This window comes from Anolis carolinensis, chromosome 6 (assembly GCF_035594765.1).
Source record: "Anolis carolinensis isolate JA03-04 chromosome 6, rAnoCar3.1.pri, whole genome shotgun sequence".
In the NCBI taxonomy this organism is placed as follows: Eukaryota; Metazoa; Chordata; class Lepidosauria; order Squamata; family Dactyloidae; genus Anolis; species Anolis carolinensis.
Genome location: NC_085846.1, coordinates 104066928 through 104090132, shown reverse-complemented (window position 1 = coordinate 104090132; position 23205 = coordinate 104066928). Strand labels below are relative to the sequence as shown.

At 38.9% G+C, this 23205-nt stretch overlaps 2 protein-coding genes across 2 annotated transcripts in view; both read right to left on the bottom strand.

Moving 5' to 3' along the window:
- Window positions 1-8553: 8553 nt before the first annotated feature.
- Window positions 8554-18053, bottom strand: gjd4 (gap junction protein delta 4). Its single transcript, XM_008112325.3, has 2 exons — window positions 14301-18053; window positions 8554-12470 (listed from the first exon to the last, which is right to left on the bottom strand). Exons 1-2 carry the CDS (start codon window positions 14362-14364, stop codon window positions 11302-11304), a joined length of 1233 nt encoding a protein of 410 aa, XP_008110532.1. The 5' UTR covers window positions 14365-18053; the 3' UTR covers window positions 8554-11301.
- Window positions 18054-18190: 137 nt separating this feature from the next.
- ccny (cyclin Y) overlaps window positions 18191-23205 on the bottom strand; it is a 107779-nt gene continuing 102764 nt past the window's right edge. Inside the window, exons 9-10 of the mRNA XM_008112326.3 lie at window positions 22279-22441; window positions 18191-21506 (exon numbers count right to left, since the gene is read on the bottom strand). Coding sequence (XP_008110533.3) covers window positions 21390-21506; window positions 22279-22441 — 280 coding nt within the window. The 3' untranslated portion in view covers window positions 18191-21389. The remainder of the gene's footprint in view (window positions 21507-22278; window positions 22442-23205) is intronic.

Genomic DNA, 23205 nt, shown 5'->3' with positions numbered 1-23205 from the left:
TCCAGAATTTGTTTCAGGGATTGCACTCTGGTGTCCCTCCCAAGTCAGGGATGTGGAAACATGTGGATGTCCTTATCTTGTTGGGACTTCATATCCCATCATTCCAAATGAAATCTTGGATAGTCAGGAATGATGGAAATATGTTGCCTTCCAAATTTTGATAAACAAATCTTTCTATCATTCTTCGTCATTGGCCATACTGCTAAAGACTAATAGGAACCGGAGTTCAACAGCATCACAAGTTCACTTCCCTAACTCAGGAAATATGTTAGTGGGGAAATTTCAGTCCAGCTCCCATCACATCAAGGCAAGGAGTGATGAGAGCTGAAATCCAGTATCACCTTGATGGCTACACATTCTCTGCGTCTGGATTAGGGAGCAGAGTTGGCAAAGTTGTGACCACTCTGCTGTTTTTGCTGAAGTAAGTAATTCCTATTCATGTTTGGAAGCTGTGAAGAGCTGAGGTTATAGAATAACTATCAGCAAGCAGTTTGCCAAGAATAATTCCACCTGAATTCTGTGGAAGCTACAAGACAGGAGGCACAAGTACCTGGGGCATGTAATCTCTTGTGATGTGGTTTTCAGAGCAGCTTCATTGCAACCACCAGGCAAATAAAATCATGGAAGTTGGTACTAGAAAAATAGAAAATTTGACTACTGATTTCCCATAGACTTTAGGTGCGTCTAAACCAGGCATGGGCAAACTTGGGCCCTCCAGGTGTTTTGGACTCCAACTCCCACAATTCCTAACAGCCTACTGGTTACAGAGTTGGGAGTCCAAAACACCTGGAGGGCCCAAGTTTTCCCATGCCTGGTCTAAACTGTAGAATTCATGTGGTTTGACACCTCTTGAACTATCATGGCTCAATGCTATGGAGCAGTGGTTCTCAACCTATGGATCCCCAGATGTTTTGGCCTACAACTCCCAGAAATTCCAGCCAGTTTACCAGCTGTTAGGATTTCTGGAAGTTGAAGGCCAAAACGTCTGGGGAGCCACAGGTTGAGAAGCACTGCTGTGGAGCTTTGGGGTTCGTAGTTTGGTGACGCAGCAGCACTTTTTGGCAGAGAAGGTGACAGACCTTGTCAAACTGCAACTCCTATGATTCCATAGCATTGAGTTACTGGAGTCATAGTGGGGTCAAACTGCAATGATTCTAACAGGGTAGATGCACCTTTGAGCACTTTGGGAATTAAAACGTTTTGGAATGCCAATTTCCAGAATCCTCAATTTGTGGGGAGAGAGAAAGAATTCTGACAGTTTAGGAGTCCAAGAAAGTTTAATTTTCCAAGGCTGACAGTATTTAAGGCAACGGCAGCCTCCATTCTTTGCTATCATTTCTGGGTAGGAAGGTATTTTCCAAAGGCATTCATCTCTCCCCTTTTTGTTATGACTTTGACTAAACGAATGTTTCCTTAGGAATGTTGGAGACAAGGTTTCCTGTGTGTTGTCCATGCTTGTTTGGGTAAGCACCTGCTGCTTCGGCAGGCTGAGGCAGAAATCTTAACGCTGCTTCATGACAGAAGCGTATAGCATGATTTTAAACAGCCCATACTTACATGCATCCAATGCTTCTCTTTTTCAGAAATGGAGATTGTCCTCTCATTGGGACTAAATAATAATTGGAATGAGCAGAATGCTTTCCTTAAAAGCAGTTTGGACTTTTTACCTGTTGTTTAGAACATCTCTCCTTTAAAAACAGGAATGCAAAATGAATCTGTAGGAATCCCAATTCTTTTCAAGTCTGGCAAAAACTTTGATCTTTTCTCTGAATGTCATGCATAGAGTTTCTTTAAAAAAGAAGACCAGTCTTCCTGGCTAGTTTCTCTTGTTGTAGACCAATTGACCACCGTGGAGTCTCAAAGTTCTTCAATTCAAAGAATGTTGGGGCTTTTTTTTTTAAGTTAGTGAACTCCAGAGGGAGGAAAAACAAGTGGACAGCCTTTTAAACAGCTTCTCTTGCCATTGTTAGCCAAGGCTGCTGGCAGTAAGGCCCAAGGTTAGAGTATTGTAATGGGATGTGGCAGGACGAGGAGGTGGAGGGAAGAGAGGGGGGAAATGCCCCTGAATGCGCTACAGGTGGTCTACTCATTTAGAATTGTCCCAATGTAAAGCATGTTTTTTCTTGGAATAATTATATCCCAAAACTCTTCTCTTCACCCAAAGAACTATTCCAGATCAGACACTGTATGCTTTTGTTTATAGAGAAGCCTTCTATTCTTCACATCCCTTGAACTGTTCTATAGTTCTTAAAATTCAAGATTTCAATGCACCAAAAAACAAATATTGTCATATTTTCCAACAGTGTCCTGAGATGACTGTAATATGTCATGTTTTTATTTTATTTTTTATTCTTGCTGTTATTTTTAGACATGCCATGATATTTGTTTAAAAGTTGAGCAGATAGTTTGTTTAATAGCATAACAGTTAGTTATAGGTGAGTTTGTGAATGTATTTGGAAAGGATTCAGACTGGGGAAGTACCTTTCTGGACTACAGCTCCCAGAATCCCCTAGCCATTGTGGCCATGCTGATTGGGGGATTCTTGGAGCTTTCGTCCACAATGGTCACTTTTCCAAGCCATGCAAAGGAAGAGGAGCTTTCAGGGAATCAGTTGCAGAACGCAATTAAAATAGTTCATAGATTTATTACTATAACAAAGGAAAGCTTTAGTTGGTTGTCATTTATTTGGTGGCAGAAATTGAACCAGTTGGCTACTGGAATCTGTTTCTTCTTCCATTGTGATAAACACTTCAGATTGGCCTTCTTCATACTGGCACTCTTTTGATCCCATCATCTTGGCTAGCATGGGAATGGTGTGGTTGATGGGAATTGTAATCCAAGCCACCTATAATCATAATAGTTTCTGCAATCCATGGGGGGGGGGGGGATGTAAAATAGAGTTAAGCCTGTAGAAGTGAAAGCATAAGTTGGGAGGTCTTGTATGTTCTAGTACACAGTACTATACCATTTATTGCTTTGAAATACATTGTGTTGCAATGTTAACTAAAGCCATTCTGGGGAGGGGAGAATTCTATTTTGGACAAACCTTAGTCCTAGTAACTAATCTTAAAATTGGGTGTCTGTTTTTGGGACCTTTCCTCCCACTTTCAGGTAGCTGGTGGGACTGGGCAATGCAAATCAGACGAATGAATCGGAAATTTCATGCCAATGTTAAGTGTTCTTGCCCTGAAAGTAAAGTGATTTAAACTCCCTTCGGGATTGATGCTTGTTTAGTAGATGTCTTTGTTAACAGTCATGTCAGAGCAGCCATGGCTTTGCCAAACGGAAATGATTCTGATTGTATAGTCTGCATATTCAAATAAGACATTGTTGAGACTTCTGCAACTGATGGATGGTTCAGAAAGTGTGCTGGAAAGTAAAAGTTGGGAAAGTACAAGCATATACTATTGCGCAAAAGTGAGGGACTACCGCCACCTACCGGCCATTTAAAATTAGACATTTCCAAGTAAAGGAGGGACATAGGAGGCTGTTTTCTACCAAGTCAGCCCATTATAGTATTCTAGCCCAGTACGATAATCCTTTTTTAGCCAAGCAGGCAGTATAATTTGTCAAAATTTTGGTCATAAATTCCCTGGTACTTTCTCATTTCTAATGGTGCATTCCATTTCCAAGTGCTTGCCTTGTTTAGATTATGAAATGGGATGTATTCAGGTTGATATGTCAAAAAAGACTTAATATTTACAATAGAATTGTACTAAAATGTATCCCTTCAATGATGTATTGGAGGGCTCAGCTGTACCATTTGACATATATACGGTGTGTGTGTGTGTGTAGTGGAAAAAACTATTACGTGTGCAGATTATCACCTGTGTCTATGCACTGTATATTCTGACTGTACACTATATTTTTTTCTACATTATGCTGGGCCTACCTGGTTTTAGCTTGTGCCAATAGTCAACTATTATTATTGCAACCTACAGTCAGAATTTCCTATGAAGAAGTGAATTGTACTATATTTGAATTGTGGTCACATCCAGCTCAGTCCTGGTCAAGTTTCTTTCCAAGCAAGGAAGCAAGCAAGAAAAACAACATGGTTTTGGTTTTTCATGTCAGGGATGACTTGAGAAACTGCAAGTCGCTTCTGGTGTGAGAAAATTGGCCGTCTGCAAGGACGTTGCCCAAGAGATGCCCAGATGTCTTGATGTTTTTACCATCCTTGTGGGAGGCTTCTCTCATGTCCCCTCATGGAGCTGGAGCTGATAGAGGGAGCTCATCCGCACTCTCCCCAGTTTCAACCAGCAACCTTCAGGTCAGAAACCCAGTCTTCAAGTCATCAGTCCTTCCAGCACAAGGATTTAACCCACTGTACCACAGGGAGCGTGAAACAACATAGTGTACTGGTTTGAGTATTGGACTATGCCCCTGGAGACCGGGGTTCAAATCCCTGTATGTTCACAGAAACCTATTGGGTGACCTTGGGCAAGTCACACTCTCTTAGAGAAAAGCAAACCTCCGAACAAATCTTGTGAAGAAAACCACATAATAAGTTCACCTTAGGGTCATCATAAGTTACTTGAAGACACACCATAAGAATTCCCATTAAGGTTGGATCTACACTGCCATATAATGCAGGTTGAACTGCAATAAACAGCATTATATGGGTCTACACGAGGCATGAGCAAACTTTGGCCCTCCAGGTGTTTTGGACTTCAACTCCCAGAATTCCCAGCCAGCTGTTAGGAATTGTGGGAGATGAAGTCCAAAACACCTGGAGGGCCGAAGTTTGCCTGTGCCTGTACACTGACCATATAAGGCTGTTCGAACTGTTTTATATGGGAGTGTAGATCTCGCCAAAGATAGCTTTTATATCCAATGTTTGAGACATCAATCAATCAGACCTTTACTCTATATTTTGCATGGCTACAGAAACTATAGGAAACTTCAAGACTAGCCAGGATATTTTACATCAGCTGCTTAGCTGAGTATATAGAGTAAGCAATCTCTCATTTACATGTCCCTGCAAGTCCAAATACCAGGAAGATGTGATTGCCAGCCATTTCATAACCCAGTATATCATAATAATAAGCACACGTGGACTTACAAGCATTATGTTCATGCAGATGAGTTTTCTTTGTGTCACACACACAACCTTGCAGTCTCCAGAATGGGTGACACCATGTCAACATGGTCCCAGAATCATAACACTGGGTGGGTTCTCAAAACTTCCAGTTGAATTTCCTGCCACAACCAAGGGTGCACCTACACTGTCAAATTAATGCAGTTTGACAACACCAGAATTGCCAGGGTTCGATGATATGGAATCATTGGAGTTGTAGTTTTACAAGGCATGTAGCCTTTTCTGCTAAAGAGTTCTGGTGCTCCACCGAACTACAAATCCCAAGATTCCATAGCATTGAGCCATGCAGTTCAAGTAGTATCAAACTGATTTAAATCAACAATCTACACCAGGCATGGATGAACTTTGGCCCTCCAGGTGTTTTGGCCCTACGGTAGGCTGTTAGGAATTGTGGGAGTTGAAGTCCAAACACCCAGAGGGCCAAAGTTTGCCCATGCCTGGTCTACATGCACTCTGATTGTTTAAAAAAGCATTTTCAAAAGCCATGTTTTTTCACTTTCCTGGGGGTCCTATCCTCCTTACCTCACCAAATGTGGGGGACAGTCTGTAGTGTGACAAGATTCTGATCTAACACCCAACCACAGAGAACGACAAAAAAAACCCTAATCCTCATTATCCATCAACTGATCCAAAATAGAAAGTTGTTTCCTTTCAGCTACAGGAAGGACACATTCCAGTTGTCACATCTGGGTTGCCCGTAAGTTTAATTTAACCTTGGAAGCTTTTGTAGCTGTGCCAAGGAGAAAGGGCAGAGAACTGTTTGTGATGCCCTCTGCTGGCAAACAATAATAGAACTGGGTTGCTGTGAGTTTTTTAGGCTGTATGGCCATGTTCCAGAAGTATTCTCTCCTGACGTTTCACCCACATCTATGGCAGGCATCCTCAGAGGTTGTGAGGTTTGTTGGAAACTAGGTAAGTGGGGTTTATATATCTGTGGAATGTCCAGGATGGGAGAAAATATATATAAACCCCACTTGCCTAGTTTCCAACAAATGTCACAACCTCTGAGGATGCCTGCCATAGATGTGGGTGAAACATCAGGAGAGAATGCTTCTGGAACATAGCTATGCAGTCTGAAAAACTTACAGCAATGCAATGATTCTGGCCATGAAAGCCTTTGACAACACGGTGATAGATCTTACTGTATTCCAATGCTTTACATTATAATACTTTAAATAATACAAAAAATATTTTCAGTTTCCTAAACTGTCTAATGTAAAGCTCAGTCTTTAAAAGGTTTTGTAGAATATTTCACATATTAATAATTACAATATTCCTAAAAACTCTGGCTCAAGCATGGTGCCCCTTAATTCATATTAAGGGGCTTGATTTGTATTATGGAGGCTTGAAATGTATTGTGGTTTTTCACGCAACACATTTTGAATAGATGAAAATGTAAAATGTATCAAAGAATGTTCTAAACTCTCAAATAGTTGTGTATAACCGTATTCTTCATTCAGCTAAACTGCAGTGGGAATAACACTGATTCAATGTTCAAAAACTGGGAACGGGTTTCTGTTGCATACCCCAAGACAGCTCATGTTTCAGCTTAAATTTCAAAACAGATCTGTTTTCACCCTACCATAAAAATTCCAAAACAGTTCAGCTACAGGTTATTGCTGACAAATTTCATTGTAGTTTCACTGGCGGAAGCATTCCTGAATGTTACTTAAAATTAGTGAGTTTGGAAGTGGCCAAACTACACTTTATATTTGCACATTTTAAAAAAGACAACTCTTCTCAGCTCCTCTAGAGAGCAGTATTTCCATTTCATATTTTTTGTTTCCCTGATCAGTCAGAGCATGAAGCAGAATTGGTTTTTTCTAAGATGTGGATCTCCCATGCCTCTTCCTTCATCACACAAGTGAGGTGCAAACACATAGAAAACAGTATGTAAAGAAACGGAGATAAGGTCCCTTGCAAAAGAGTTCTGCTCTCTTTTATTTTCCCATATTTTGTGGTTTAGATTTACTGACCAATAACTGTTCCAAATTCATGACCACTAAGTAGCCACCATTGAGATGCTGGGCAGTTCTACACAGGCACGATAATGCAGTTCAAAGCCGTCCCAAGGTTAAGGTATCTACAAAATGTACATCTCCAATGCATCTTGCAGCATACATCAAGCCTGAGACAGGGTATTAAAAAAATTCACAGGAAATGGGGGTGAAAGGAAAAGATTGAGAAGTGCTGGTGTAGATGATTCACAGTGGAACCGGTTCCTTATAATTCACTTTCAAACTTGGTTTAAGTGCCAGTGTAGAACTGCCCACTATTGCCAAGGATCGTAACTTCACCATGGCATGGTCGCAACTATAACCTATTTCAGTGGGCATCAACTGCATTGAGAGAAGGGTGAATGACGTTTTGGGTTTTGGGAGGTTTCAGCCAGAAGACATTACCTAACTAAAGATTCAATAGCATTAGGCGAACAAACCTGCACTGAAGCAGGACCATCAGCCGGTTTGCCTGACATCACCAAAGACAACTGTCCTTGCATGATGCCCTGTGCATCCCATTGTTGGTCTGTCTCTTCCTTATGATGCTCCCATTACTAAGTAAAACCTGTCAATAGCTCTTGATACCTTAGTGTTATGGATTCTTTCTGCTTCCAACATGCCAGTAGTGAAGTGGCGTCAAATAGTGGGATTCTCCTCCTGTCCCACTCTCTCCTCTCCTTCTATTACACATTTTCCTTTGTTGTTTTTAAAAACTAAAATTCCACAATTGTTCTAATTTTTTTTTAAAAAAATTAAGGAACAATGGTAAATGAGGGTGTGCAGATGTATGATCACAGAATCATGAATCTGAATTGGTAAGAGGTGCAATATTGAAGACTGCTGAACTCAGTATGTCTCCATCAGTGATAGCACGGCTATTAATAGAATAGCAGGTTTGGTAATAAAATCTGAAGCAGTTGACACAGAATATATGTTTTAAAAATTAGATTGTTCAACACTCCTTATACTGCTGTTTTTTATTTATTAAAATTAATAGATCAGCAAAATTTTTGCAATTTGTCTGGAAGAAAAGCATCCTTTGGGTATTGCAGAAAGTGGCAGACAATGGTAACTTCTGTAGTGACCTAAAAAAGACATGCAGGCATAAGATCTACTCTATGTTATTAACAGGAGGCATACTTATCTGAATACTATGCACAATGTTTTCCCCATTGCATTTCAACAGTATGAAGTCCAGAGTCCCAGTTTCATTGAAACCACCATATGGCCAGACCCTTTTCCATGAACAGGCTTGTTAGTGCTTGTTAGTTCATGAATTCGGTGCAGGTTCATTGCAGGCGATGGAGTGCAGCTCTATACTTACAGGATTGAGTCATTTTCATGGGAACAATAAACCAGTTGTTTTTTCCGTCTGGTTTTGGCAAAATGAGAAGCTGAAAATACTTCTTGCCAGATGTTTTGCAATGCAACTATCATCAGCTGAAACCAGCATGATCCATGGTAAGAAAGTATTTATTTTTTAAAAACTCTCCATAATACACAATGCAAAGTTTGACATTAAGAAAACAACACTTGGTAACAGAGTTTTCAAAACATGCAACGAGCATAGGCCAAATCAGTAATAGAAAAAAACAAACCAGAAAATTCTATAGAAGCAGCAGAATCCAGTGGGCAAGAGAAAACAATATCCAATAGTCCACATAAAAGCAGGCTGCACTGTATATTTAAACTGATTCTGCCAAGTTTTGCAAAATCCCACTTGAAATTTTAAGTGTCTGCATGTATAATATAGATTTACAGGCTGGTGCCTTGTTCAATATTTATGATGTCATAAACCAAACATTAAAATCCATATTTATGGTCATTGTGTCAGTACAGCGATAAAAAGTGTCTCCAAAAACCCATCTTAAAAGCCAGTCAGAGCCATCAATGTAGGCCCCATCTACAATGCTATATAATGCAGTTCAATGCAGTTAAACAGCATTATATGAATCAAGTTTCACACTGCATTACATAACAGTATAGATAGTAGGGCCATAGTGATTTCCAAGGTTCTGTGGTACAAGGCAGTGAGTGAAGACATGTCCATATCTTTCTCTAATGCATTTTGTCACCCCATAGTATCCATAGCTGAGCAGGCCTTTAAACCCTGGTCTTCAGTCATAGTCCAGTGCTGAAACCTCTACACCACACTGGAACTTATTTGTCATAAGTTATTTGTTTCCCAAAGACCTGAATGTATCCAAGACCCATCTAGTCTAGCAGACAAAGGTAAAATTGTATCTTACTACATATGTCTCAGGCAGTGGGACTGTAAATCTGCTTTGTAGAATTTCTATTGTGAAACCAAGGAAGCTAAGTAGAAAGGAACTGTCAGATGTGCACAGCCAGGTCTCCACATAGACTGTACCCCAACTGGGACAAGCACTTGCAACAAGGACTTTGTCACTCTGCTGATCCTTCTGTCACATGAGAGGTACAAAATAATAGGCTCTTTCTCACTGAAGGTGCCCAGAAGCTCCTGAAAGTACTGATTGACAGCAATTGGTTCTTCCAACTGCAGAGCATTGATGATTCCTTGGAAGGACTTTCCTGAAGGACCCAAGTCCATGGAAACTGTTTTACAAGCAAGTAATGCGTATAAAACACAGATGGGCAACTGCACAAAGAGGGGACTATTTTCTCCCTTGCAACCCTTCTGGGCGCACTTGAATGTTCAAAAATGCCTAAAGTGACAAGCAACCATTTTTGCCCATCATTTTTGCTGATTGCCAATCATTAAATTTTATTCTTTTGTGTTTTAGAGAGGATTAAGAAGGGGCTTTGGAGCAACTAAATGTGATTTGGGGACAATCGTGAGAGCACTTTTTGGACCAAGAACCCATTCAAAAATCACGCTAAGATTTTGTTTTTTAGTTTGTAGACTTTGAGGTTTTTCATGCCTTGTTTGTTTTTTCTCTTTTCTTACATGAATTGAAACTTAACAACCATTCTTGGGACTGTTCCAAATAAGGTCATTTTTGGTGATTTGTAGTACTCAGTCTAACACTAGATCTTGAAGCCTTGAAGCCTTCTCCTGCTCTTGACATACATTTATTTATATCTCACCTTTACCACAAAAGTGAGGGTAGCTTATAAACTAAAAGGAAATACCAGTAAATCAACAGGTGGCTAAAAACATTTTCACATTTGAAATATGAATCTTTCTTTTGCACACTAGTGCACAGGTCCAATTCTTCAGCAGAGGGCATTTGCATACATTACTAACAGAATGTGAGGCATCTTATCACAGAATATCTAAAATGAACAAAACCATTACAGATTTTGCACAGTTATTTTATTAATTAATGAATGAGCAGACATAAACAGAAAATATTTTAAAAGAAGTAATGTGGAACAAAAACCATAAATTGGTACTACAAGGACTGCATTCAAACTGGCATACTTAAAATGATTTCCCCACAGCTAAGCCAAACTTCACACTGACGACCATGCAAGGAATACGAATCCACATCTCTTAGGCACACACATTCCTGATTCTTTTGCAAAACTGAACCTTTCAAAAGAAAATAAAAAGAAACAATTCTGATGAACAAGCAGCTAAAGGAGGCAGTTCCATCAACAATGCCATCATGGCAACTAACTATATCCAATCTGTTCCAAGAAAAGGTAGCCAAGTCAATTAACGAACTACAACACTGCACTAACAGATAATGAAATAAGGACAGGGGGGAAATGCAAATAGGCTCTGGTGAAATGGAACAAGTACAGGAGTGAGTTTTCATGAGTTGAACAAATAGAATGGAGTCCCCTCTCACAAGGTCCAGTTGCCTCCTAAAGTTCAATATCCATTAAAAACTTTAAAGGCCATTTTGGGACACCAAACAGCTTTTTCCTCATCAAAGATAGAAGCAGAAAAGGGTTTTCAACAAAGGGTGACTTGAAGTTTGGGAGGCTGAAAAGGGAGATATGATCCCCAGCTTCTCAATCGCTGTCCACTTTTCTCCTAAAGTTCAGATATTCTGTTCTGTTCAGCTTAGTGAGCTTCCCTATTTAAAAAGCTGATCTGGCCCGTTAAGCGGAATTATAGTATCTTATATCATACCCCAGAACCCAAATGCTTCCTATGTTGCTACTGCCATTACAAAAGGAATACTTATTGCAACAGTAAAAGTAGAATGAATAGCATCAGCCCAAAACAAAAATATATCATCTTCCAGACCAGATTCCGTTCTGGTTTTTTCACACCCATTCAGATTTCTTGGATCGCGAACACCCAGTGCTACTGCAGACAGACTGGACATCAGAAGCTTTCCTCTCCAGGACAGAATAATGAACTGAGGGCTTGTGATGACTGGCAGAAGAATGAGATCTATGATGGCAGCCATCTTGAGGTTTAAAAGTTGAGACCCCTTTGAGAGAACATGTCTTCTGTTCACATCTTGGTTGCTCACATGCAATCTCTGATTGGCCACTTCCACAGAAAGGAACAACTTTGCCCTCTGGATTAGCAGATGTAACACAAGACTTGTTACTATTACTGTTGAGGTTTGAGTTAATTGTTTGCTGAGAAGTCAATGTAGGCTGGAAAGAGTAGCCTCCTGCAATCTCACGCCCAACCAAACAGTTGCCACAACTGTCTGGCACAGCAATGCTCCCATGGCCAAGCAAATCTTGGTTTGGCTGGTCACCATGGCTCAGGCTGAATTTGCACTTCTCTTGTGCTGTAAACTTCTCCAACAGCAACTTATTTCTTTGGTTTCTTACAGCGTTGGTCCGGAAGGCAAAGACCAAGTCAACGAGGCTGAGGAGAAATGAAAAGCCACTGAGTCCCCAGATGAAAAGCATCATGATAGATTTTTCAGTGGGTCTGGAGATGTAGCAGTCAACAAAACTTGTACAAGGGGGCTGGTTACAGGAGAACCGCCTTGGAACAAAGAATCCAAAAAGGTAATAATGTCCAGCTCCAAAACCAACTTCTATCAATATTCGCAAAAGAAGATGAACTGTATATGCTCCCGAAAAATCAGGAATATCCATTTCATGTGCTTTGCAAGCAATTCTGCTCCTTCCTGCACCTTTGGATGATTTCTTTGTAACTTTGGAGCCTACCGAAGTTTTTATCTCTTTGTATCGATGATAAGGCAGAGAAGATGACTTCACAACCTGCCTGACCACACTGTGTAACACACAGACACCAAACACAGCATAGGGTAGAAGGACGGAGACAGTCTGAATGAGCCAGAAGCGAAAGTGGGACACTGGGGCAAAAATGTCATAGCAGACGTTGGAGCATCCTGGTTGTAACGTATTGCAGACAAAGCGTTCCTGCTCGTCTTGGTAGAGAGGATATGCTGCTAAGAAGATCACCATAAATCTTAGCAAGATCACAAGAGTTAGCCAAATCTTCCCTGGAAAGAAACAACAAGAAGAGAGAAATCAATTAAAGGGCTTCTTATCTTACCACTAAACCTCAGTGTATTTATGAGCTTGGTTGGTAACAAATTCTATATAATCATGTATAACTCTAGAAATTTTAGTCAAACTAACAATCCCCAAAAAATAAGTCAACTTATCTGAGTCAATGTGATGACTGTACCTTAATGCTGTATGTCAACAGAGGAATGATCCTCTTCTTTGAGCAAAGTTGTGAAAGAGAAGAACTTAACCTGTCCTGGGAGGGCCTCAAAGAAGCGCCAACTCCCTCTACCATCTCTGCCATGGCACTACTTCTGGCCTTTCTGAATACCTGGGCGGGGAAATGCTAGTGGCAGTCAGAGGCAAGGTGAGAGGCACCAAGGTGACATTGGTGCTTTCTCCTCTTAGTAGAATGACCTTCAACCTATCCATGGGCTATATCAAAATCCCTAATTTTGTAACCAATACCTGCCCTCAACTAATACTTGAGTATACACGGTAGATCTTCATTTTAACTGAAGGGCAAGTAAGCCATCAGAATTTGTTCACCTAAAGATTAGTATGTAAAAAGTCCTGAATAGCAAATATCTACAACACAGACTGCTTTGATAACTATCAATTCTCCTTTTTTGTTTTATTTGTACATTGGGTACAAATAAAATACATAAAGACAGGGCATTGGCAGTGTTACTGCGCACACTGAAAGAAGGGAGGAAAGGGGAGTCAAGGAAACTAACTTATTTTTTTAGCAGAAGTCTGCACTGGAGAAAAGGATTATTAAGACTCTTGTGTCTTGACATACACAGAAAAAGTGAGCTAAGGTGGACACCACAGGGTTCCAAGTTATTCCTGCGTAATCTGAGGTCTAGAAAAAAACAATTTGAATGTTACTATATATCTGTTGTTAAATACAGTGGTACATGAAATGCATTTAACATATTAAAATATTGTACAAAATAACAATTACTGTTTACTCAGTGATCTGGACTCCATTCCATTTCTCTTTCTTCTAAAGTCTCTCTGCAACTAAATCAGTCAGCCTGCAAAAGTTCAGCTCTTATCTTTAAGAGTTTTGTTTCTACAGATTTTTGGCATTATTACAAACTTTTAGATCCCTCAATGACTCCCCCTTATGTATGGGTTGCCTGCATAAAGATTCATATTAAAGGAAGGGTTTGTTGTAGATATAGATTATTCTGGGGGTAACTTGTATTGAAATGTTTTTTTGAAAAACAGCAAGATATGTTTGTTGTGCCTTTATCTCAACTCTGAAAAAAACTGTATGAACTTAATGGGTCACCATAAATTGACAGATTACTTGAATGCATATCCATATCTCATAATCTACATAGGGGAATCAGTCAGCATCCCAATTTTAAGCCAGGAGAAACCCAAGCAAATTGCTGTCACATAAAATCCATTTTAAACTGAGCTGTATATTGAAATGTTTTAATGAAATAGTAACTTACACTCAGCAGATACCCTTAAGTTACTTCATTCCACCCTCTTTGCCATTTTCATCAACTGCTCTCTTCATTTGTTCAAATCACAGCTACAGACTATGTGTTGCATAGTAAGTCTAAGTTTGCTTGTTTTCTATCAAGTGCATTTATATGAAACAACTAAATGAACAACCACATAAACAATCCTTTACAGGAACAATAGGTGAACTTCAATATCAACCAACATGCTGATCATGTAGCGGAAAGTGTTATTAAATTAGTAGATGCTGGAAAGATTCTCTCTCTTTCTCCTGGGATGCAACTTTCAGAAAGAATGTCAACTTAAAACAACAATTAAGATCCATAGTTCTAGATACTCACCTATAATTGTGACGTTGTAGCTGAGAGCAAGGATTAAAAATCCAAGTGAGTCCCAACATTCCATGTTTGGTTCCAAGAATCCTCACTTATTGAGGAAATAGGAAGAAATCAAGCATATTCAAAAACAACTAATTGGGAAGGGAGGACAGCACTGGAAAAAATATTTAGAAGTTAAACAGCAAGAGGAGTAATTAAAGAAGGCTTCGGGACTTGGCCGAGAGGAACAAGTGTTCCTTAGAAAGTGCGGCTCAATGTAAGAGCTAAATCCAATTCGTTGCTCTCACTCACCTCTGGCCCGACAACTGCAAGAAGACAAAAGGCAACAGGAATTATCTCTGTCATTGTTGGCTATTCTTACCCTCCCGGGGGCATTCCAGACTCCTGAAATTGCTGGGATAGTTCAGTGGTGAAAGAGAAATGGAGTAGTAGAAGAAATAATAGAAGCAGCTTTGTTTCCCCGAGTGATAAAAATGGATAACGTGAGGGAAGAGGACACCGAAACACCAAGCACCATGTTTTCTGATGGCATTTTCTCCAAAATGGCCCTATCTGTAAAGCTCCTTGAAACTGATAGGTACATGGTCCTGAACACCAGTCAATTGAAAGTATCATGAAGAAACAGATCTTAAGGTTTTGAGTAAATAGTTTTTATGAATTTCTTTAACCAATAGATTACCTCCAATCCTATATAGATCAGCTTTTATGAACAAGACCTGCATGTGTCTCTGTTCCTCAGTAGCTTCTGTAATATACTCAAGACCTACCTTTACTCACATTCCACCCATCACATTGTTTGTAATTACATTTCTAATAAAAAGTCATGCTTCCTCTATGAGATACCCAAATTAGTCATTCAGAACTGCTACAAAATTACACTACTGGCTTCTTCTCTGGGGATCGAGCAGATGAGAGTGGGCAAAAGTGTGGAAAGCAGAACTTGGAAATAGTGAAATTGAAAAATAAGCGTCCAATACCTCCAGGTGAGAATGCTGTTAAGTTCTTCACAGTATCACAATTGGTAAGGCCACTTAAGTGTGATATAAGCGTAACCGTACTGATAGGATGACTGGGCGGTCTCTCATTCACTGAGTCACCATACATTAAAGTCAACTTGATGGCAGCTAAGATGGGAACCCCTCCATATTGCAAGATTTTGTGGTAGCTCTTGACTGAACAATTCAGACCCATTAGCTTTACAAAAGTCTTAGTCCTGTTGCAGATAAAAAATACTAAAATTGGCTTGTTGATATGTGTACAAACAGTTGACTCAAGTTTGGGATAATCCCTGGGGACATGGTCCTAAGTGTCAGAAGTTACTACATCCATATTTTGAAAATCACGTGGCACAACTCTTGCTATTACCGTAACTTCAGACTGTGTTAAAATTCTGTGAACCAAGAAAACAAGAATTTTAAGTACAGTTTTAGCTTAAGAGTACATTCAGAAATATTATCTACTGTGATGTCGAAGGCTTTCATGGCCGGAATCACCTGGTTGCTGTGAGTTTTCCGGGCTGTATAGCCATATAGCCCAGAAAACTCACAGCAATCCGTTGTCTATTGTGTTCAATGCGATTTACTCCCAGATAAAAGTATAGAATTAGAGCAGAGAGAAATCATGAGCATGAGAAACTGAAGATCGGTATGAGACATGATAATTACTTAAAGTAACATATTACTTTAATAGTTAGCAATAAGGTTATGATAAAAATCCCATTTTTCACAAATGGAAACATACTTTTTCTGACTATAATTTCAATCACTTTAATGCTCACTACCTTGATATAACGTACAGAATTTCACTATAAAACTAGCGGAGTTTGGGCCGAATGCCTTATTTGCTTTCAGCACTCACAATGCATTCATTTTGGCACTGGGCATTAGTAGGCACATTATTAAAGAGGTTTGAAACCAAGGAGTTAAAACAAAACTCCTTTACACATTCTTAAATTTCACCATTGCCCAATGCTGAAAAACAAAGTCCAAACCTGTTTGTTCACAGTTACTGAATGAAGAGACTGTCTTGTGTGCTTTTAAGTCACTGGAGACAGAAAGATATTGGCAAGATGGCACTGATGCTGGCAGGACAACCTAAATGGAAGTTAAATTTCAAATGGGGCACCGATAGGAAAGAGATAAGGCAGAGGTGGAATAGTACGAAACAGGTTGGTTTAGCTATAAACCTCTGGGTTGCTCTTTATGTAATCTTCTTTATATGTGATTATGTGTAGCACATACATCTAAAGTTTAGGGTAGTATTATGGCATCTTTATAAGTAGTAGAACCACAACTTTTCATATGTTGTTTTTGAGAAGGTTGCAATTGTTTTTGCATTCAGTTCTTTACCGAGACTTGTAAGAGCAGAAATTATGGCTCAACCAAGATTCCTGTAAGGGCACAGAAATACAAAAGGTAAACACATTAGAAGCCATCTTTTCTGGCATTTTACTTTATGTTATCCGTGCTAAAGTTTGGAGGATGCAAGATTCAAAACTCTCTCTGCAATCTGGGCTGAAATATAGGGAATAATAAAGTGAGGAAATTTAGGACATACCTGTACTGTAGAATTACTATGGTTTGACACCATCTTAATTGTTATTGCTCAATGCTATGGAATCAGTTTAGTGAGTCATTCTTTGGTAGGAAAGCCTAAAGACACTGAAAAATTGCAACTCCTATAATTCCATAGCATTGAGCCATGGCAGCTAAACTGGTGTCAAACTGCATTAATTTTACAATGCAGATGCACCCTTAGAAGCACTACTGTGCATGGTCTAAGCCAGTGGTTCTCAAACTGGGGTCCCCCAGATGTTTTTGGCCTACAACTCCTAGAAATCCCAGCCAATTTACCAGCTGTTAGGATTTCTGGGAGTTGAAGGCCAAAAACATCTGGGGATCCCAGGTTAAGAACCACTAGTCTAAGCAAAGGAGAGGAGATGGAAGATATATATCCCACTGGTGCATCCGTACCCTTCTGGGTCCAAAGACTGCAAGTGCTTACTGTTTTATTAACCGTATCACTATAAGCTCACAATAATGTGAGCTGGAGATAATCCTATAAGCATAAGGTACTTTCTTCCCCATTTTTGATCTTTTATTGCTTTTGGTATAGTAGTGGGACAACAATTACGAAAGTTTTACCTGCAATTGCTGGAAATTTTATTCTGCCACTTTTCCAGCAGACATTCATGATCTGGTACAGCTTTACATGCCCACATGATAGGCATCCCCACTGTTCTTTCACAACATTTCATCCTGGACAATAGTATCAGTACAGATAAACCGCTAAACCTATTTCTGGGCCTTCTTGGCAATGGAACATTCCTTGGAGCCCAATCAGTGTCAATGTTGATATCATTAAGTCCAAATCAATGCTTGGCTTTTTATTGAAGCCAAAATTGATTTTAGCTAAATGATACCTGTGCATTATTTTACAAGGCTTTAAGCAAGTTTAATTTTATCTTATTTTCAAATTTGTTATAGCTATTGTTATTATTTATTGCTTTTAACTTACTTTATTGTAAGCTACCCTGAGATCTTCAGATAAAGAATGGTTAAATCAGAATAACTGATTTAATAAACAATACACACACACATTATTTTCATTGCCATTTACCAATTCCTGAAAATGCACAGACTGTAACTATGTTGAATTTGGGTTTCTTGCATAGAGATGTTGTTTGTTATGTCAGTGTTCAGTATATATATATACCATGACTGCAAATGGAATGATCAACAGACCAGAATTTTGCAACCTCAGAAAAGCTGAAACAGAAATCCCAGGTTTATATAGTTTATAGAACAATACAGGGAAGAAGTCTTTTTTTAAAAAATGTTCAAAATAATTTATACTTGGAAAACATAACATTAACAATGAGGAAAAAACCCACATTTAACAGTAGATTTCTCTTTTTTTAATTTTTAGTGCAAGAAACATAACCAAGTTAAATCACAGAATCAGTACTAATTGAAGAATATGGAAAATTCTCCTATACAGAGGTAGAATCCAGTGCACAAGGCTAAAACGATATCCAATAGTCTAAACAAGACTGAGCCAGGTTCTATGGAATCCACTTGAAATTTTAAGTATCAGACTGTATGTACATACATACAATAAATAGACTATACAATCTTTAAAGTTGTTTAATAAACCTCACAAAATTATAGTAGATGCATTGAGAATTTTACATAATGCAAACCTTCCTCTTCCTTGATCTCCATCCCATAATACAGAACATAAAGTCTCTTGGTAGAAAAGTCAACCCAAATACTGTTTCACAAAGTCTTGATAAAACAAGTGGTTGTAAAAATTGTATCTATATATTTGATGTTGGGGCTGCAATTCACTTCTATCAAAAGCTGAGTCCTCCTCCTTCCCTCTTTTACTCATCTTATTTAAATGTTACCTTTCAAAACATTCCATTCAAGAAAAAAGGAAAAGGCGAAGGCTAGATAGGATGGGGCCCCAAAACTTGAGTTTTGAGATATTGGCACAACGACAAGAAAAAAGGACTGAACTGTTGGAAGCAGTGAGCAAAATCTCCATGTTACGTAGCATATGTTAGAAAGGTAGCAGAAAATGCTTAATTATTAGCAATTCAACCTCATCAGTGCCCTGCCCTTTTAAGGCAATTAGTATTGTCAGGGCGTCGCCATCCAATAATAGTTTTAATGGTCTGGACCCAAATACATCCAAGACGCACCCCATCAGCAGTTCCCTCTACTATGGACACCATAGAACCAAGAAAGAAACATCTTGGGCTGGATCTACACTGCCATATCATCCAGTTCAAAGCAGATAGCCTGGCGTCAGAAACTGGATGATATGGCAGTGTAGATGGGACCTTAGGGAGCACTAATTCATATGAGATCCAAAGAGGGGTAATATTATTTCATATGAAGTAAGAACCAACCATTTTATGATCCTCATATAGCCACTATTACTGACAAGGAGATAAGTAGCCAACTGGTTTAAAAGGCTATTTGTAGTGTTTATTTTTGCAAGCAATCACAAGACCAACGATGATGCCTCTTCATTGGTTCCAGGCCCCTGACTATAGACAAATCAAACCACAGGAACCTATTCCTGCTCCCTAAAATTGAAGCCACATGGGTGTACCTTCACATGGAAAATACTCCATGCAACCGTTCAAACCTTTCACTCAAGTAAACATGTGATGAAATGGGATTTTAAGGCTCTATGAGATCAGATATAGGAATGTGTATGGGCAAGTCTCCTATGTGAGATACTATTGAAACTAATGGGAAGTGTTCAGAAGCATATTGGGCAGGGGGGAATTTACCCTAGACATGCCTCCAATGAAGTGACTGGGAGCTAGTTATAACAGTACAGGAAGAATTGGGGGGCGTGAGCATTGTGCAGAACTTCCTGGTGGCATGGACGTTTCATGGTTCGCTCCATTAGTGCACACAAAATAAAGCCAACACAGTGTGGTCAATATCATCTGTTTTAACCATTCTTGCACACAACAGTTCATGGAATTCCACAAATGTAGTTATGTCTGCTTTTGGTTTGTTTGTTTTCTGTATAATAAAATGGCATGTTGTTTTTTTTTCAAATGTGCAAAAAATTCAGACACTTGTGTAGAGCACAAGCAGTTTTACAGAGATAACATAATTTGTTATATTTCTTTCAAAAAGTGGGCATTCAACCCATTTATCCTGTTAAGGAAAGGAAGGAAAGGGATCCAGTAGTAACAACGAAAAAGTACAATATAATCAACAAAGCAACAAAATTTTCTTCACAGTTTGCATTTTGTTTAAATTTCTGTAAGCACCTACACTGAAAAAATGCAATTTTTAAAAACAGGTTGTTTTTATTCTGAAATCTAACCTGTGACAAAACACTTCGTAAAATTAATATAGTTTTTTCTACTTCTTCCATGGACCCCTTTTCACTAGAACAATTTTTTTTAATTTTTCTATTTTTATACAAAGAGATTGGTTTCCATTTAAAGTAAACATATAAAAAACTTGAGGCTATTGCTTGCAACATTGAACCAGGAAATGAAGGAAATCAACTGGGCCGTACAAAAGGAGACTGGCTCTCTTTCCATCTCTCGCACTTAAACTCTGCTAAATCTCTACATGCTATGAAAATCCTACAAAAAGGATTACCATATGCAATGCAAATGTAACCTCCTTGGCCCCAGTTTTACTATCATCTGTATCCTTCCAACAATCATAACTTTTATAGTAAGGAAAAATAAACTATCCCAAAGAATGTAGGAAGGCACATGCAGCCACATTTACTATGAAACAGACAGTATTCATGACGCATCAGGAAGCACCATGTACCTGGTTGCTGTATAAATAAGGGGGGAAAGAAGATGAAGTTACAAATGATCACCTGATCTCTTTTTTGTATACTTTTGGTTCAGCACTATAAATCAAGTCAAATGTTGTTTTCAAAAATACAACAAAGGCATACAAGAAACAAAATACACATAATTATTAGAGGGAAAAACTCATTGAACAGCTTATGAAAAAAAGCGCAGTGTGTTGGGTGGGAGAGGAAAGAAGAAACCAACCAATGTTGTCCAGTCCATAGGCTTTTGTTGTGCTACTGTAGATCCTGCCTTCTTCACAGCTGTTGCTTTTAGAATCAAGGAAAGCAACTAAGAAGGAATACAAAAAAAACACACCCCAGTAAAACAATAGAAGATACCAAAAGAAACATGAATCACTTCCAACTTCTTGTGGTATTTCTTCCAAGTTTATCTTGTTGTCGTTCTCATGGCGCTCTGTCTGCCGACAATCTTTCTCTCTCTTTTTAAAATGACACCTTTCTTGCCTTTTTGTCTTCCAAGTATAGGTATGCATTTACTTCTTTATGAAAGAGGACAGGATCTGTAGTAAGTAACAAAACCGGTTTGCTTCCAAAGTACTGCTCGTCCTCTCCAATCCTTATATTTATTCTTGTGTGCTACTCAACGGGGGAGGCACTGTAAAGGCAGATCTAAAAATAAGAAAAGCCAAGAACGAAGAAAGAAGAAGAACCGAAACACCCCTTCCGCCCAAAGTTGGTGATAGAAACAGTACTTTCGGAGGAATATCCTGGGCTTCACTGTTAGGAGATAATAGCAGGTGACCATCTAACTACAGTTAGATTGTCCGAACTGACTGAACGCTTCTTTGCAGATTTCCTGAAGTCCTTATACTTGTCTTCACACAAGCGAGAGATGGCCTGTAGGAAGATGGCCAAATGAGAATGAAAGATCAATCCAAGAAAAAGGAATCCAGAACTATATTATTTGACCCATTTATACAGAAATGACAGAGAATAAATCTGGGGCATTCTGCATGACAAATGTTTACTGTTAATTTTTTGTTGTGTGTATGCTGTGCCTATACATTTGAAAGTCCATTCAAATGTTTGCCAATCCACCTCCTCCAATCCTGGCAAACAAAAACACAAATTTCCCCAACTATGCTTTAATGCATCACACTTCAGTTAATTTAGCATGAGCTATGTAAAATTATAGCTTCTTAACCTACTTAATAAACTTTTCGTTATGGACCGGTACTGTGGTTTCACCTACTTGCATCCAACAAAATATGTCTTCTCTAAGAATTTTCTAGATTTTTCCAGTAGATTCTGTGGCATGCTTCTGCTGGAAGTTCCCATAGAGTCACCTTGAAATATGTAGTAAATTCTTAAGAGAGGATATTAACAGAGGGTGGCATAAAGATTAACTGGTATCGCCAACAGAAAATTTGCCAAGGTCAAAATACTGAAATTCCATCCTTTCTGGTAGGCACCACATTTGATAGTGCTCTATAGTGCCATCTGTCAAGGATACTTTGTGCTTTTCTTGCATGGAAGGGGATTGGAGTAGATGGTCCATGTGGTCTCTTCCAACTCTATTATTCTATGATTCTATTCAATGAACCTCATTGACTATGTAAAATTACAATAAAGTAAGCTTGCTATGTTCACAAGGAAACAAGAGTCTTACCTCAAGTTTACATGCCCTTTCCCTGCTGAGGGGCTCCAGTGGAAAGCTCAAGTTGTTTGCTTCAGCCAGGGACCGCAAATCAAAGTAATACTTGGCATAAACACTGGAAGGGACGTTGATGTTGAACTGCAGCAACTCAAGAAACTGTCGTTCCAACTCGTTCCTGCAAAAATAAATTATACGGCAAGGATGCATGTTAATAATTATCCCGTAGAACTATGATTTACTTCAGCTTCTCAATATGCTGAAGTGGAGAGAAAGTAAATAAATCAGAACCTAGTCACAGGCATCTTCAGCCTAAGCAATTTCAAGGAAAATTCTTCCTCTCCTAAATGTTTGGATGCAAGAAACGTATTTTTCACTTAAGCATTTACCCTTTGATATTTGTTTCCACAAATATTAAAGAGTAAATGCTTAAGTGAAAAATATCAGGCACTCGTTTCCTGTTGCATGTTTGTGCCTCACAACACACAAACTGCCAAGGGTGAAATATAACCGCAGATGCTCATCAGTGTTTTTATTTTAAAAAACTTTAAAAACTTAATTCAATCAGACCAATGCTGTGTTTGCCTGTGATTTATGTATTTAGACAATTTAATGCACATTTCAACTTGTATAAAGGATCTTAGATTAAAATCTCTGAAGAAGATAATATCATATATTATAACCTTGTACATAGGGCTTTCAGCCTGAAGTAGAACTGCTTCCTTGTAGAACCAGCACAAGGAATGCTTCCTTGTCCAGAAAATATAATGACTAGAACATGAGAGATGAAATATGTTAGGCAATATAAGCACCACTCTGGTTAAGTCTGCAAGCCATTCTCAAGGGTGGTTGTTTTGTTTTGTTTGTTGTTGTTTTTTGCTAGTCTTCTGTTTGATATCTCCTTTGTCCATACTTTTGTTTTTCTTTACTCAGAAAAATGGA